The sequence below is a fragment of the Lissotriton vulgaris genome, unplaced genomic scaffold (genome assembly GCF_964263255.1).
Source record: "Lissotriton vulgaris unplaced genomic scaffold, aLisVul1.2 SCAFFOLD_2194, whole genome shotgun sequence".
NCBI lineage: Eukaryota > Metazoa > Chordata > Amphibia > Caudata > Salamandridae > Lissotriton > Lissotriton vulgaris.
The window spans coordinates 136,133-154,587 of NW_028254996.1; the positions used below are offsets into that span (position 1 = coordinate 136,133).

The window sequence follows — 18,455 nt, forward strand, 5'->3', positions numbered from 1 at the left end:
TTAGGTTTCTTAATAGATTCCAAGAACCCAGCCCTCTTTCCTCCTCTAAAGAAGATCAAAGTAGTCAAGAGAAAGATTTGTTCTGTTCTAAAAGTAAACCAGCTTTACTCCGCAGACTGGCGAGAATGGTGGGCCTTCTTTGGACATCCATTCAAGCAATGTTTCCTGCTCCTCTTCATCATCGAGCGCTCGAATACCTGCTGGCTTTGGGGTATCATCAATACTCAGCATTAGCTTCCCTTTCCGCAGAGGCTCAGGGGGAGCGGGAGTGGCGGCTTGCCCAGATGGAGGCCTGGAATGCAAGATCCATTTTTGACCAGGCACCAGATATCAGGTTAGAATCCGACGCCAGCAGATCAGGCTGGAGACACGATGCGAAAATGTTGTAACAGGAGGAAATGCAATATCACATAAATTGCTTACAGCTGCTTTCGGGTTCCTTTGCTGTAAAAAGACTAGGGGGCATATTAACAAGGCAGCGCTATAAAATTATCGCCTTATCAGCAAAGACATGCTATCGCATGTTTTGATGACTTAGCGCCTGTTTCCAGCATGCATAACTTTGCATCGCTAATGAGATGCAAAGTAGGCGTGGCTGTGAAACCAACCAGGGAAAATATCGCGAAGGCAGCTTTGCGATATTAACAATGAAGGGTAGTGATTATTTAAATCACATTAAGTATGCCTTAACGCAGGAATTTAACGTCTGGTAAATTCCTGACTAAGGCACACTTAACACAGGGGGTGGATTCTGTGGCTAAAACCACACACCCTATCATCTAGGATATCAACGTTTTCCACCATGGTAAATGGCGATATCCACACTATCTCAGGAATTTTTATCGCCTCAGCGATAGCCGGCGATAAACATGCAAGCGCTAAGCGCGCTTTGCGTTGTTTATTGCCGGCCCTTGTTAGTATGACCCCTAGGTCTGTCAAAAGTAAATTGTTATATTTTTCTGCGGATGGATAATGTCTCCGCGGTACGTTATATAAACAAACTGGGCGGAGTAAAGTCCAAGGGCCTGGCAGATCTTGCCAAAGATTGTTGGCACTATTGCCTAGAAAAGGGAGTTTCCCTCAAAGCAGGATACATTCCAGGACTTTCCAATTCAGTGGCAGATTGGCAATCTAGGGCCCGATTCACAGAATGAATTTAAGACTCAATCCTTAAGACAAACTTAAGACAAACTTAAGACGAACTTAAGACAAACTTAAGACAGACTTAAGACAGACTTAAGACAGACTTAAGACAAACTTAAGACAGACTTAAGACAGACTTAAGACAGACTTTAAACAAAGTTAAGACAAAATCCTAACTTCTGTGAATACCAAAAGTAGTAGTAAGTTTAGGATTGAATCTTAAATTCCTTCTGTGAATCGGGCCCCTAGATCCCTAGCAGACAGCGATTCGCACCCTCATGCTCAGGTTTTCCACAAGATTCTCTGTCTTTGGGGCCCCCTACAAGCAGATGTATTTGCATCCTACCTCAACCATGAGCTTCCTCGATTCTTCAGCTGGAGACCAGCGTCAGCGGCAAGAGCAGTGGGCACTCTCTCCAAGCATACGCCTTTCTTTCTTTTTCGATGATTCTTTAAACTTTCATTCATGTCGAAGGGACGGGGCCACAATAATAATAGTATCGCCCTTCTGGCCCTCACTAGCGCGGTTCTCAACTTCGAGAACTCTCAGTGGACTTTGCAAGAATAATTCCCACGTTTCCAAAGTTACTCTTGAATCCTCAGGGTCATCGTCACGATTTGATCATCAAAGGACATTTGCATCTGGTGACCTGGAAGATTTCAGGTCATCCGGGGATGTCTCAGGACTTATGGTCAGACGCATTGTCAGTTATCAACGATTCCTGGCTCCTTCCACTCAATCCAGTTATAATCACGCCTGGGCTTCCTGGGTGATCTGGTGTGTGGAGAGAGAGATTAATCCCATATCTGCATCTCCTCTGGACCTTGTCAATTTCCTTGTCACCCTTTTCAATCTTACCGCTCAGATATTTCTGCGGAGCTCGTCCTTGTGAAATGAGAACCGGTCGGTGAACCTTGTTTAGTTTGTAGAGCTTTAAATTCAATCAGACTCAAGATTACCCTAAATCCAAAATATTCATCTTTGTGGGATGTAAAGGTGGTATTGCATCTCTTTCTTTTGTGGCATCATAAGGAATTCCTTTCTTTGAAACAATTGCCTATGACATGAGCAATGCTCTTGTGTTTGTTTCTGATGTTAAAGCACTTGATGTTGATAATCAATCATTTTCTCCGCGGGGGGCAGCATTTCATCTTCCCAGACGCACACACACACATTCATCCTCGATTGTTTACCCTGCTTTCCATGAATGTAAGAAGTTATTTCTGGTCTCTTGCCTTCAGTGTTATGAATCCCAAACTGCTGCTTTTCACCCTCCATCAGTGTCCCAACGCTGATATCTTTCAAGAACCCTTGTGCCCCTGAGTCTCCTTCCACTGTGTCCAGGTGGGTTAGACGGGTCATGGCAGAGGTGGGCACAGACATTACCTTGTTCGACTCCCTTTCATTCAGAGGAGCTGTGGCCTCTAAAGCCTTTATTTCAGCAGCCGCCTGGTCTTGTAATTGAATGTAAATCTCATCCACTAACGTTGCAGGAAGTTCTGATTCTATTAAAGAAAACGGAGGCGAAGATTATCCCACCCCACCCTCCTGAATAGTTAAAGATACTTTTTTCTTCCAGCTTGAACGCAGTCGTGGTCCTAGATGGCGCCTTTCAGATGGATACCTTTCTACTCTGGAATGTTTCAGGTTTATCGTTTATGCCTCCAGTCGAGGCATGTCTGAGGTGGACTCCTGGGATTGCTCTGCGATTATGAAAAGGAAGAGGACGGGTCCTGCTCTTATACCAGAGAGTGTTCACTGATTGGTGGATCGCACATGAGGTCACAGCTGATCTAGACAGCTGACCTCCTTCATACTTTTGCCTATAGTTTGCTTCCATGTTATGTTCTCTTTCACTTTGCTGCTAGAGCTGCAAGTAAAGAAGTTAAGTCATGATCTTGGCCTCCGTGTCTTTAATAGAATCCACACCTCCTGACACGTCAGTGGGGGAGATTTATAATAATATCATTTGATTTTAGACCAAATGGAGCTGCACTGAACCGCTGAGTCATTTGTAAGCTTCGACCATCAAACTCTACAAGTATATTGAACCTTACAGTCATCTCCAGATCGGCTCCTGGTACAGAGGCCACAGGTGCTGCTTTGTATACAAATTACTGTGCCTAGAAACCAAGGGGCATATTTACAAGCCCCTATCGCCACCACACCTAACGTCACTTTTTTGGACATTGTAGTGGCGAAAGGGAAAGCCCAGTCAGCGTTCCGCCACTTAACGTGGCTTAACGCTGCCTTGTCAATAAGCCCCTGTTTCACTCTATACATGGCATGAAAGGGGCGGGCAGTGGGGGTTGTGTAGGGCATTCCACAGCAACACCAATTGATTTTGACGCTGCACCCTATTTACAAGGGCAGCATAACTAGGAGAAAAACCTAACTAACTTACTACCATCTTGGTATTCACAGAAGGCACTTGCTCATTTAGGTATTCACAGAAGTTAGGAGTCCTAACTTTAGGACTCCTAAATGCCTTCTGTAAATCCCGAAAGTTAGGATTCTTCTCAGTTGAGGAGGAGTAAAGTTAGGACTCCTAACTTCTGTGAATACCGAAACGAGTAAGTGCCTTCTGAGAATACAAAAATGGCAGTAAGGTTAGGATTTTGTCTTAAGTTAGTTCTATGAATCGGGTCCAATGTGCCCACCCTTTACAAAGCCAGTAGCTGACTTTTGATCATTGTCTTACTTTGTAGAGTTTTCCAAAAGCTCATATTCCTGGATTAGGGTTTGCTGGGGCAGGAACGCTTAAGAAGCCTTCAAACTCAAGGGCCTGGTCGAGATGTCTTGTGTTATGTGTCCACTGAAACCTTCGTAGGGTCTGTGTTTAGCACCGCACGTGGTTTGCAAAGCCCCTTTTGCAAGGGTTTCAACCGGACTTTCCAGCTGCCATCTTGTGAGTGCTTGCATGGTGTGAGCTCTGCCTTTTTACTCTGAGAGCCAAGCGCTAGAAGACATATACAGTTGCCAGTTTGAGGGTGTAAGTAATGGGCCCCCTGGGCACCAGAAGTGAGAGCCCCCTGGTGACCCAGTAACTTCGGAGCCCTCCAAAAATGGAACTCTTAGAGTTAAGTTTTTGTTTGTTCCCTCCTTGAACTTTAGATCAGAGCACACCTGAGGCAATCAATATCTCTCCTAAGGAGGGGACTTTCATTCAATGACGCGACAGCTCTCTTGTCCACAGAAGAACCAATCTTTATTGCAAGCACCATGAATGAGCGGGCACATCAATCGCGACTGGCGAATAAGCGGGAGCGACAGACACTGTGGCAGTGATTGAGCTGGTTATGGAAACCCCACACCAGTAACCAATGTGGGGATGGAACCCCACACCAGTAAACGAGGCGGTGTGGAAACCCCACACAAGTCGCATTGATCGAGGTGGGATGGGAGACCCCCCATTATTGTCCAATCCCGTATAGGGTGCCGCGTATTGATGTTGAAGCGCTCCGAGCTGTCCAGTGGGCACCCGTTGGCGATCCATTCCTTAGTTCTTGGCCATGGTTTCCTCCGCCCATGAGATGTACTTGCAGACTGGGACATAGACCCCAGGGTAGTTCTTCTGTGCGCAGCCCCTTCCCCAGGAGACCACACCCATGAGCTCATCGCCGCAAACCAGAGGCCCCCCAGAGTCACCCTGCAGAGGAGAAAACACATGAGAGAGGAGGTAACTAGGGGGTCACTCACTAGAGACCTCATAGGCAGGAGAACAGTGGACAGTGGCAAAGAGCTTTGTAGAAGCCACAAAACACATGGCCACAGAAGCAGGCAGGTACTGGACCCTGGCATGGTTGGGTGGATGCTGCGTGCGTGTTTGTGCTTGTGTGTGTGGGTGTGCGTGTGTGTGAGTGTGTGTGTGCGTGTGCGTGTGTGTGCATGTGTGTGTGTGTGTGGGTCTGTGTGTGTGGGTGTGTTCTGTAAAGTCAATGTGTGGGTGCATGGGTTGACATTCCAGAGGAGGGAGTAATGTGATGACAGTCACAAACATTGTCACCCAGAGGTATGTGCATAAGGATAACTGACCTTCAAGCATGTCCTGCTCTCAGCTGCCTGCTAGAGGTATGTGTCACAAATACCACAAATATATCAACATTCAAACAAGTACATAACCACATATCTATATTTGCACATAGGATATAAAAATGTAGTTGTTGGACTTGGCCTTTTCTGCAGGGTCAGACCCAAAGTTTTTGCTGCCACACTCCTGTTTTCTGAACCTTTTTGGTTGTCTTTTAGAATTCTGTGCACTTTAACACACCTGAACAATGCTAAAGTGCCTGTACTCTCTTCCTTAAATATGGTGAAATTGGCTTGCACCCGATTGGCACATTTAATTTGCTTGCAAGTCCCTATTAAACTGCTACTACCTCTGCCCATAGCCTGTAGATGAAATGCTTCAAGTGGGCTTGCAGCATTCATTGTGGCACCCTCATAAGTTGCCCTTTTAAACATGTCTCAGGCCTGCCACTGTGTTATATGGCCCTTAGGGATATTGTCGACATTGCTAAGTTGGCATGAGATTTGCTGCCATGATGTGGCTTTTGCGCACGTTACTACATGACTTTATTTTTGCAAGACTCTCTTTATGCCTAAAACATGAGCACTGTCTGCCTTTCACGTTTTCTGCTGAGTTCCTGGAGTTTAGTCTGAACAAGATGTGCAAGGTCGATAAACAATGCCCCTTGTTATTCTGTTCTGGTCAGTCCCTAGCACCTAGAGAAAACATGCTAAACACAGCTGCAGTGCTGGAGACTCGTGCTTTGATATCACGGGATGCATGTTGTTTTAACACACTTGGAGAAAGCCCTTCCATGGAGAAGAGCTCTGCTGATCCTATGATGTAAACCTTGCATCCAGGCTTTAAGGTATGGGGTCTGCTGTCAAAGACCAGAGATCTTCTTTTATATACTAAACCTCTTCCAGTCAAGGGAGGGTGGTTAGGCCTTATAGTCCTTATTCCACTGTCTTTATAAAATGACTTCACCCTTTGTACTCTATGGAATTGTAACAATGCTAACTGTGTTAAGTTTATGCATTTCGCTGCTGGTAGTGGCTGGTATACTGTAATGTAGAGCACGATAGTTAAAATAAATATTTTGAACTATTACAGTGACTCTGCCAATTCTTATTCTGGACAAGTACGAGTGAGCGAGCAAATGGGTTTGTCTTGCTACCGCGATTCCTGAGAGAGTTGGGAGCGTTGTGTTCTGGTTTGTCTAATCATTTGTAGCTTCTTGATTTTTGGAGGAGAATGAATGAAACACTATAGCTAGTCGGTTTGGGGATTTTGGGTACTAAGGTGATAGGTTGGTACACCCTTATACACAGAGGTCCTGTTTTCCTGTGCATAGTTCTGTGTAGGTGCAGAATCCTCACAACAACTGCAGAGCTTGTGTGTGCAGTTTCAAACTATCATTTCGGCCTGGAAAATAAATTTTTTGCCAGACCTAAACCTTCCTTTTTTATACATAGAAATCACCGCCAAGTTAGGCCTTAAACAGACCATGGGGCAGGGTCAAGTATTTTTTAAATGTTGGACATGCACTCTTAAGTTTTGTATGTCCTGATTTTTCACTACTGCAAGGCCTACCTCTCCCATAGGATAACATTTGGTTACCTTATTACATTTAATGAGTGATAACTTTCAATTGGGAGCAGGTAGAAATCTCAATTTTAGTGTAAATAATTGTAATTTAATGCCTGCTTTTATAGAAAAATCCGACTTTAAGTCACAATTCTAAAAACGCCACTTTTAGAAACTTGTGTTATAGTGAACAATTGTACTCCAATATTCAAACCTGGGGCGAATCAATGTATTGAGAGTACAGTGGTTCTTGTGTGCACAAACAAATGGTTTGAAAAATGAAGCACTGGCATTAGCGCCAGGCTTGAGAACAGTAGTAATGATTGTCAGGAGTAGGCAATTAATGCTGGAGGGAGCAATAAAGGGGTATTAACATGGACAAGAGTAGATACATAGAATTGTTATATATTATGCGAATAATTTCCAGCAAAAAATCATATATAGTTCAAGTGCTCACATAAAAAAAAGTGAAAACAGGCATGCTGTGATAAATGAGGGTGACTTTTTAAAAAATTACATCACATTGACAACACATATATGAACTCCTCAGAAACAATTTATACAAAGTACAAGGGGGAGTATTTACAAGCCTCTTAAGCCACCTTTGCGTCACTTTCCCCATGTTACAAATGACTCAAAAGTGGCTCAAGAGGCTGGTAAATAAGCCCCAAGGAGTTCTTCTTGTCGGTGTCGACGGCGTTTCGATCTCAATGGCTAGAGATCATCTTCAGGACCAGTAATATGTGAGCAAGCTGAATTTTGTGGGCGACTGCATGAATCATTCTGAACCGGACGAGCGGGCTACTTCCTCGTTTAGGTGATAGGTGCGTGCTGAGTGAATGCATTGTATAAATTGTTTCTGAAGAGTCCATATATGTGTTGATAATGCGATGTAATTTTTTTTAAAGTCACCCTCACTCATCAAAGCACTCTTGTTTTCACTTTTTTTATGTGAGCACTTGAACTATATATGATTTTTTGCTGGAAATAAATCGTACAATATATAATAATTCTCTAAATCTACTCTTGTCCCTGTGCATACCCCTTAATTGCTCCCTCCAGCATTAATCGCCTACTCTTGACAATCATTACTGCTGTTTTCACGGCTGACGCTAATTCCAGGGCTTCTTTTTGAGGGCCATTTATTTGGCCGCACAAGAACCACTGTCTTCTTAAAACACTTTTAGAAATGTGGCATTTTTTTCATCCCAACCATTTGGTGCCTTATTATGTATCCTTGGTCACATGACTAGGCATAGCTGGCAGTTGGTCTTTGTGTATTAATCCCAGACTATGAGACAAAGAGGGAATAGGTGTTGGCAGGGGGGCCATCTCTGACTTGATGGGGGGCTGTCACCTACCAAACGTACACGTCACAACGGCTTCGCCTCAGCACATTCACAAAGGGATTCACATTAGTTTTTTGTGCCCTCAGACAACCTAGGGCCAGGGCAGGGAGACAGGAAATTCCAAGCACCAGATTAAGAACACACCCATGAAAACCATCCTTATTAGCAAGTTTGGGCTCACCCCGGAGAAGTACAGAATCAGGTTCGGGGATAGCCGAGAGTTGCAGAACCAGTTGAGTGGATTTCCTTGATTACAACCCCAAGGCACTCAATGTCTCGGTGCGGGGAAGTAAAGTGAATGATTTACCTGGGTTGAGCAATCTTGTTTTTGGAAAGCACTTGCTTAGTACATGTTTTGTTGACAACAAGACTGTTCTTGGGAGCGATTCCAAGAAGGGTTTTTCAGGTTCCCATCAGCACAGTGAGGCCGACGTTAAAGGAGACCCTGACAAGTCCCAGAGCGCAGTGGGGGGAAAGGGGTCCCAAGCCCCTTCTGATAAACATGCTGGATATCCTGTCTGCAGGGGCCCAGGGCACCCCATTTCCAAACCCTCTGCTTTGGCTACTCCTAGTCAGGAAACAAGCATTGGCACTCTGTCTGTCCTAAGAAACCCCACACAGGTGGGACCTCTCTAGAAGCGCTGATGTGGCCTTAGGGGGAAGAACCCCTCAGGCACAGGTCATAAATGGTGCCATGATCCCCCTCAGGTGGGAGAAAGACTCAGAAGGTGAGCTTGTGATCTCTGAGGTACAAGTTGTCACCTCCACCAAGAAAAGGTGAAATTCGATCCCTGACGCTGCTTTGAGGGACACCGGAGTGAGCCAGACTATTGTATGAGAAAGGTTGTTTTTTTCAAAGCAGTTCACCACCAGATGTCTAGGATAACTCAAGTCCAGGGGCAGGGTTTTTTCCGCCTTATGGCCCTGGTATCCCTGGAATTGGGAGATGATCCAGAGGAGGGTCATAGTTGGTCCCCAGATACTCATAGACTGCATTTCGGATAACAGGTTGCCTCTGGTACCAGGAGAGCTGACAGGGTTGGCCGCCCAGGACTCTCTGACAGTTCAGTTTTCTGGGAATGCCACTCCCAAGCACTGGGTACAGGAGCCTATATGAAGGGTCCGGGTGAGGGAGGAATCATCACTGTCCCCTGATCAGCTTCAGAGGGACTTTCCTGGTCTGTAAGTCCAGAATAGAATACCACCCTTGAATTGGTGGTAGGTAGTGTGGAAGTAGGGTGGAGAACGCTCAGAGGGTAGAAAACCCTCAGGAGCCCAAAGGAAACTCCTTGCCAGCCCCAAGGCTGGTAGAGAGGCTGCCTAACGCCCCAGCTTGGAGCCTCACTTGCCAGTGGATGGCCCGGGGCCTGGCTCTTGACCCTGATGGCTGTCAGTGGCCTCTGTTGGTCACCTTCCTTGTGGACATGTTGTTACTTGGGTTGGGGACTGAAGTCTGATCTAAGGGACGGAATGGGCCACATGAATTTGTTGGTCATGGTGCTACTAACTCCCTACTGAGATACATCTCTGAGCAAGTTAAGGTCAGGCGCGTCACAGAAGGGGTTCAGACGAAAGGAGAAGCGTTCCCCCAGTGATCCCGGAGAGTGTAGACAGTGGGATCAAACTAAGTTCAGAGCTGCATAGAACTGACGAGTGCTACTCCATAAGAGGGGCTTCCACCACGTTTCTTTGCTGAAGCAGAGAGGCCCATCACGGTATTGATTAGTCTACCCTGGCTTTTGGCTGGAGAGGCTCTTGTTGAACTTGGCCCTTTCTTTAGGGTCATCCGCAAATTTTCTGCATTCATCCCCCTGTTTTCTGAACCCATTTTTGTTGACTTTTAGGACTGTGCATTTTACCACTGCTTGTCAGTGCCATTGTGCTGGTGCTCTCTCGGTTAAACAAAGTGAAAGTGGCTTAAACCCACACGGCGCATTTAATTTACTTGTCTGTCCTTAGTAAGATGGAACTACAAGTACCCAAGGCCTGTAAATGAACTGCTACTAGGGGGAAGAAGCACTGATTGTGGCCCTTTGAACATCTCAGGTGTGCCATTGCAGCCTGTAGTAGAGTTTGAAACTGCCATTTCGACCTGGCAAAATAAACCTTTTGCCAGGACTAAACCTACCTTTTTAATACTAATAAGTTAACCCTACAGTACGCCTTAAACAGTCAATACATCAGGTTGCAGTGTATTCAAAGAATTGACCATGTGGTCTTACATTTCACATGTCCTGGTAGTGAAAAGCTTGTGAATTTGTTTTCCACTTCTGCAAGGCCTACCTTTCCCATTGGATAATATTGGTTTACCACATTTATTAAGTGATAACTTTCAATTGAATGTATGCAAAAGAAACACTTGATGGATGGAATTCTGTCCATCAAGCATTTGTCACCACGAGTGGGACAGGTATGCTTGGACATGGGTCCTGTGCTCTCCATGCCACTGGAGTCAAGCTATCCGGGCTGATGAACGCTGAAAGCCCGAAACCGGTCCTAGGAGTCTTGATTCCAGTCCAGGGAGGACCTGGCCTGGCAGTTCGGGCTGGACTGTTCCCATGAGGCACTGGGTGAAGACTGATTTACATATGGCTGGAACATATGGCTGGAATGGCATGGTGAGCAAAAAACTATGGATTTAGGCGCAGATCTCTGTACTGGGGTGAATGTATGACATTGTTCTGCATTCGGTCCCATCAATTGATCTTTTTGAAACTTTCAATTTAAAGCTGGTAGAAATTTTGAGTTTGGTGTTTAAAAATTTTTAATTTGTAAACCTCTTTAATGGTTAAAGTTAGATTTTAAGTCACAATCCTGAAAATGCCACTTTTAGAATGCTGCCATTTTCTTGTCCCAATCATTTTGTGCCTGCAGCCTGTATCAAGGTCACATGACTAGGTGCAGCTGGCAGTTGGTCTTTGTGTATTATTCCCAGATCATGAGACAAAGGGGGAATAGGTGTCGGCAGGATGGGCCATCACTGCTTTGATAGGGCAGAGGAGCTGTCCCCTACCACACTTACACATCATAAAGGCTCTGTCTCAGCACACTCACAAAAGGTTTCACGCTAGTCTTTTGTGATCCCAGGCAAGCTGAGGCCAGGGCTGAGGGGGGGGGGGGGGGGGCTGTAAATTCCAAACATCTCTGGGGCGGAAACCTCCAGAACCTTTTCCAACTTCAAAGCTGGCACCAAGTATAAATATTGGACCCTCAGTCCCAACTCTTCGGTACACCTCTGGACCTGTGGAAGACTCAGACGGACTGCTGTGCTGCAAGAATGAGAAGAACTGGACCGGCATCTTGAACCCAGGACAATCACAGACTCTTACCCCCATGCGGTTCCACCCCAATCCTGGACCTTCGTAAGTAAGCCTGAAGGTGCCAACCCAGCTGTGGTCTTGCACAGAACCAATGCTGCACAACTTATCTCCTCCCAGCTTTGCTTCAGAGCGACTGTTGTTGGATACATCTTCAAAGCAAGGTCCCGCAGCACCTCAGAACCGTTGCTGCGTGATGCATCCTCGATGAAGGATTTTGCATTGAACTCCGCAGCTCCTTGGAAACGCTGCTGCACGACACATCCTCGATGCAGGATCTCGCAACGCTCCACAACCAGGATTTAAGGTACTTTTTTTCCGCGGGCTAACTTAGTCGCTGGTTCCCACCCGCGCTTCATCATAGTCGACCTGGACTTGTGACTCTGTCCCAGTCCACCATGACCAGATAACCACAGTTGGCGCTTTGTGCTTGTAGGCACTATTTTTACTTAAATCTTTAAAATTGCACATCTCCAGTCTTACTGATGGGATTTTTGTCAATTTGATTTCAAATATTTTATTAAATTTGACTCTAGTCTTCTAACTTGGTGTGGGATTTTTCTTGTGTGGTCTTTTCACTTTATTAATGTTTGAAGTGCTGCATAAATACTTTACACATTACATATAAGTTAAGCCTGCCCGCTCTGTGCCAAGCTACCAGGGAGTTGAGTACATGTTAATTTGGAGTTCACTTTTGACTTCACCCTGAAAGGAGTTGTAGTTGATGCTTGATTAGTGTTTCACCCATCACCAAGACCAATAACCCAATTTCCCACAGAAAGGATACCAAATACATAAAACATGCATACACTTACCACACTCATATCAATATACAAACATAATTATATGCAAATACCACATATGAACATACATACAAAAACCACATGCATACAAACATAGATAATGCAAGTGCCACGTACATTAAAAATCGCATATAAAAATGCTTACAAATACCACATACATACAAATACTTCATGCATACATGCCGGAAAATATCACATGCGTACAATACAAAGCTACAGACATAAATAAATTAAAATATTACATACATACAAGCAGATGTTTATATATATATATATATATATATATATATATATATATATATATATATATATATATTCCATCGACAGTCGTTCTCCCTTCTAAACAAGAACGATATCCAGGCCACAGTTCTGTTTCAAAGTGTATTTATTTCAAGAACGCACTCGACGCGTTTCGGGAAGCAAGTTCCCTTGTTCAAGTTGAAATAAATACACTTTGAAACGGAACTGTGGCCTGGATATCGTTCTTGTTTAGAAGGGAGAACGACTGTCGATGGAATACGGGGGAGTGGCGATCCCGTCTCGGCCCGCCGCTGCTAGTGGCCATCAAAGCTTTTTTCGCCGAATTTAGGGTGGATATATATATATACATATAAATCCATATATATATATACATATATATATACATATATACATATACATATATATATATATTACCTACTGGCGGTCGCCAGTAGGTATAGTTAGAATTTTTTTCAATGCAAAATCTCAAAATTCTATTGTGAATAACTTTGGCGCCGGTTGACAAATCTGACTGAAAGTTATCTCAAATTTGCCTCGCGGAGCGCCGGTATTTCCTTGAAAGTTTGGGGGGGATTCGTCAAGCGGGGGCTGAGATAAAAGGGGGATCCCAAAATGTGTTTTCTGCATGTTAATTTCCATAGGGCGGTCGAACTCACTTTTAGCCCGAACGGCTGAATGGATTTCCACCAAACTTGGCAAAATTGTAGGGACTGGTAGCCCGATGTGCCTTTGCTATGTCTCATAGAGATTTTTTGTTGTAGTGTTCACTTGTTCACTAAGATTCTCTCCCCCTTTTCTGAGGGACGGTATTGGCCTTACACGTCATTCCAGGGAGAGCACAGGTATCTTTTCTGCTTTGATACCTATTGCAACTTCATGCATGTGTGACGATATTTGTTTTCTTTGTGCATATTGTTTGCCCATATGCGTGCACTTGCAGACTGTCATATTGTTTTTCGTGCTCGCGGCAAGTACTCTATGCATTTAACGCGTAGTACCACGTAGTTCTCTGCCGTCTGTAAAAACTACTAACATGGCGGCGATTTTCATTGATATCGCGGGCGAGATTGCAGTGTTTATTTCTTTCCTATCTGCCCTTTGAACAAGTACTAATTCAGTTTTATTTTCTTTGACGCAGGTACAGATGTCTAATTATCGTTTTAAATGTGTAACCAAGTTGCCACATTTTTAATTTGATTTATGAACATAACAATGTCTATGCATAATGTGGGGCTCTATAGTCCAATTGTATGACTTTACAATATGAAATGAGGTACTGTTTCTTTGCATAACTTTGTTTTGAGACGGTGTTGTTCCACACCTTAGAAGTCCTGTTTCTATGTTTCTTTCACCAACACTTTATTAGCTGTTGAAACTGTCGACAACCTAACGTGATCAAGGCTGTTCGCAGCCGAAACATGTTGCTAGCAAAATAAACACCCTTGGAGTAGCAGCGGAGTTGTGTGTGATTTTGCGATCTGAGAGCACCGTCATCTTGGAACTTTGGAACTTTAATTACCGGCGTGCTCGGCCGGCATTGGTGCCACCTCCCTCGGGGCCGCAGTCAGCGCGTACAGAGCGGATTTTGAAAAAAATATATATATATATATATTTATTTATGTTCACTGAAAACAGGTTTCAGGGACGTTATAGTTAGTTGGACATTTCACTTGTACAAAACCATAGAAAGTCGGCCGTTATAGTTAGTTTTGCTAACTATAACTTGCGCCCCCTCAATGCACTGCTGATGACGTCACATATTACATCATTCATGACATGGCCAGTGACATCACTGATGACATCTCAAATGACATCACTGATGACATCATCCAGTGGCTGTGTTTCTGTAAAGTTTAAATATGTTTTATATAAATATATGTCAAGGTGTATTGGAGTATGAGTGGGTGTATGAGTGTCTGAATAGATGATTAAGTAGGTGCATGACTGACTGTATAAGTGAGTGATTAAATGTGTCTTACTGAATGCATGGGGTACAGAGTAAACTTTGTAAATGTCTGTTTAAGTCTGTCAGTTGGCGTGTAAGCAGCTGCATGGCATGGTGAGTAGCTACATGAGTTTCTATATGGGTTATTGAATGTTTGTCTGAGTTTCTGTATGGGTACCTGAGTGTCTGTGTGAGTGGGTGGGGGTGTGACTCTGTGCATAGGTGTGTGAGTGGATAATTCACTGATTTTATAGGTTCAAGAGTGCATCTGTAAAGGGCTGTATGGGTTGGTGAGTATATGTATGGGTGTGTTGGTGAGTGAATGGATGTATCAGTGGTACATTATTGAGTAACTACATATGTGAAAGGTAGTATATGTGAGTGTTGGAGTATATAAATGACTATATGTGAGAATGAGTGATTGTGAGAGTGGCTGTATCGATGAGTGTGTGCTTGTATCAGTGATTGTATAAGAGAGTAAGTTTGTGTTAGTATGTCTATGAATAAGTTAGGTGGTGTGTATATAACTGTATAGGTGAGTAAACGGGAGTGTGAATGATTCTTTGCATGATGGATTAGGTGTGCGAATTACTCTATGGATGAGTGGCGATGTGTGAGTGTCTGTATAGGTGTATGAGTGCAAATGATAGTGCTGTATTGATGAGTGACTGCATGTATGAGTGACTGTATGGGTGAATGAGTGGACATGTGTGTAGACCTAAGAATCAGTGAGTGGGCATGTACTAACTGGTTTTGGTGTGTGTATGATTTCAAAAATGGTAGTCTGTATTTTAGAGTGAGTGTATCAAAGGTTATATTAGGGTGTGAGGAGTTGCATCTGATTATCACATGCATGATGTCATCAGTGATGTCATTTGAGATGTCATCAGTGATGTCACTGACCATGTCATGAATGATATAATATGTGACATCATCAGCAGTGCATTGAGGGGATGCGAGTTATAGTTAGCTCAACTAACTATAACAGCTGAATTTCTCAGGTTTTGTACAAATGAAATGCCCAACTAACTATAACGTCCATGAAACCTATGGTTTTTCAGTGAATTTCTATGTTTTTTTTAAATGAAAATTTCTAACTATAATGTCCCTGAAACCTATGTTTTTTTCAGTGAATTTCAAAGGTTTTTTAAATGATAATTTCTAATTATAACGTCCCTGAAACCTATGTGTTTTTCAGTGAATTTCAAAGGTTTTTTAAACGATAATTTCTAACTATAACGTCCCTGAAACCTATGCTTTTTAAAGTAAATTTCTACATTTTGTTAAATGCAAATTTCTAATTATGCTTTCAGAGGTAGGACATGTGAAAAAAGAGGAAGAAAGGCACGGAAAGAAGCAAGAGAAATGCAGTAGGAGGCAACAGAAGTGCAGAAAGAAGCAAAAGGTATGCTCAAAGAGGCAAGAGAGTTGCAGAAAGAGGCATGAGCAGTGCAGAAAGACCGAAAAGAAGTACAGAAAGAAGCAAAAGAGGTGCAAAAGGTGGTACGAGGGGTGCAGAAAGAAGGAAGAGAAATGCAGTAAGAGGCAACCGAAGTGCAGAAAGAAGCAAAAGATATGCTCAAAGAGGCAAGAGAGATGCAGAAAGAGGCATGAGCAGTGCAGAAAGACCGAAAAGAAGTACAGAAAGAAGCAAAAGAGGTGCAAAAGGAGGCACGAGGGGTGCAGAAAGAAGGAAGAGAAGTGCAGAAAGAGGCAACAGAGGTGTAGAAAGACACAAGAAAGGTACAGAAACAAGCAAGAGAAGTGCAAAAAGAGGTAAGAGAATTGCTGAAAGAAGCAACAGGTTTAGAAAGAAGCAAGAGACGTGCAGAAAGAGGCAAGTGAGGTGCAGAAAGAAGCAAGAGCAGTACAGAAAGAACCAACAGAGTTGCAAAAAGAGGCAAGAGGGGTGCAGAAAGAGGTAGGAGAGGTACACAAAGAGGCATGAGAGGTACATAAAGAGGCAGGAGGGTTGCAAAAAGAAGGAAGAGAAGTGCAGAAGAGGTAAGAGACTTGCTGAAAGAAGCAGCAAAGGTGTAGAAAGAAGCAAGAGAAGTGCAGAAAGAGGCAAGTGAAGTGCAGAAAGAAGCAAGAGCAGAGCAGAAAGAGCCAACAGAGGTGCTGAAAGAGGCAACAGAGTTACAGAAGGAGGCACAAGGGGTGCAGAAAGAAGCAACAGAGGTGCTGAAGGAGGCACAAGGGGTGCAGAAAGAAGTAAGAGAAGTGCAGAAAGAAGCAACAGAGGTACTTAAAAAGGCATGAAGTGTGCAGAAAGAGCAAGATATCTGCAGAAAGAGCTAACACAGGTACAGAAAGAGGCAAGAGATGTGCAGAAACAGGCAGGAAAGGTACTCCTCCTGGATACACTGTGGTGTGCTCGCGAGCCAGACATCTCACCACACTGCTGCTTTGATTGCCATGTGCTTCCATGCTGGCAACATGATTTATTTCTGTGTGTCTGTGTGTTCGTAGGTGACTGCACCTGAAGCGGCCCATGTGCGTGAGTACCTGTGTGTCTTTAAGTCTCTGCATGGGTGTCATCAGTATCCGTTTAGGTGTCGCTCTCTGCGCCTGCTTGCTTGTTCCCGTTGGTACCTCTATGGCCCCGGGTACGAGTGGCATGGTACTGGTGTAAACTCCAGACCTGTAATTGCGGGTGCTGTGCAGCACCATGATGGCAGTGCTCCACAATTACAAGTTAAACCCCTTTTACTTCCTGATGTGAGCAAGGGATAAATAGGAGCAGGAGGGAGGCTGTGTTGGGCAGGGGGAATTGGTTGTGGAGCATGTCCTGCTGTGGGCTGCAGAGAGGGGCATTAGTTCATGCTCCCCCATGCCACAGAATGGGTTCGTCTGGGTAGGACTGTGCTTTTGCCTCAGCCCCTGTCTGAGCCTGCCCAAGAAGAAATTGTGCTTTTATATGAAGGGGCTCCGAGCCCCATCCAGGACCATCGCATTCAGAAGCTCCTAACTTCCGGATGGTTATATATATATACCACATATGTGCATAGATACATACAAATACCACATGCATACACACATATAAGCATACATACAAATACCACGTGGGAGCAAGCGTGCAGTCCTTAAACACACAGGGGGGTGGCGGGGGAGGGATGGCATGGACACTGGCAGGTGGAGTCCACATAACCCCCAATTCAAAGCGAGCTGAGGAGGAGAGCTCTCCACAGAGGAAGCAGCTCAACCTGTGTCTAGCAGGTGTATGGGAAAGGAGGTGTACAGGTTCTTGTAGGTGGTTGGTGGGACAGTGATTGTGTGTCTGTGTGTGTGCATGTGTACACATGTGTGTGCATGTGTGTGTGCATGAGAGGGCGATGTGACAGGTGCTCATTGGGTGGGTGACATGGGAGATGCTCGTGGGGTGATGTAGGAGATGTTGATAGGGAGATGATGTGAGAGATGCTCACAGGGAGAGGATGCAGGAGATGCTCACTGGGAGAGGATGTGGGGGATGCTCACAGGCAGATGATGTGGGAGATGCTCACAGGGAGATGATGTGGGAGATGCTCACAGGGAGAGGATTTGGGCGATGCTCACAGGCAGATGATGTGGGAGATGCTCACAGGGAGATGATGTGGGAAATGCTCACAGGGAGATGATGTGGGAGATGCTCACAGGCAGATGATGTGGAAGATGCTCACAGGCAGATGATGTGGGAGATGCTCGTAGTGTGGGTGATGTGGGAGATGCTCACAGGGAGAGGATGTGGAAGATGCTCACAGGGAGAGGATATGGAAGATGCTCACGGGGAGAGGATGTGGGAGATGTTCAGAATGTTGACAGTCAGGTTAGCATGCAGGGTTTCATCTCACCTGGCAGGAGTCCTTCCCCCCTTCCAGGTACCCGGCACAGAACATGTTGTCGGTGATTTGTCCAGGGTAGGCTTGACGGCAGGAGGCGCTAGACAGGATTGGCAGATCGAGGCACTGCAGGGCCTCCGGGTACTGAACTGTAAAGGAGACACAGGTTACAGTCAGAGTACAGAGGGAGATAATCTCAAGAACGTGTGATAACCATTG

General features: G+C 44.6%; 1 protein-coding gene across 1 annotated transcript in view; it reads right to left on the reverse strand.

The window, feature by feature from the left end:
* Window positions 1-4,330: 4,330 nt before the first annotated feature.
* The window catches only part of LOC147659356 (serine protease 1-like), a 32,877-nt gene continuing 18,752 nt past the window's right edge, over window positions 4,331-18,455 (reverse strand). Inside the window, exons 4-5 of the mRNA XM_086951803.1 lie at window positions 18,249-18,385; window positions 4,331-4,793 (exon numbers count right to left, since the gene is read on the reverse strand). Coding sequence (XP_086807929.1) covers window positions 4,644-4,793; window positions 18,249-18,385 — 287 coding nt within the window. The 3' untranslated portion in view covers window positions 4,331-4,643. The remainder of the gene's footprint in view (window positions 4,794-18,248; window positions 18,386-18,455) is intronic.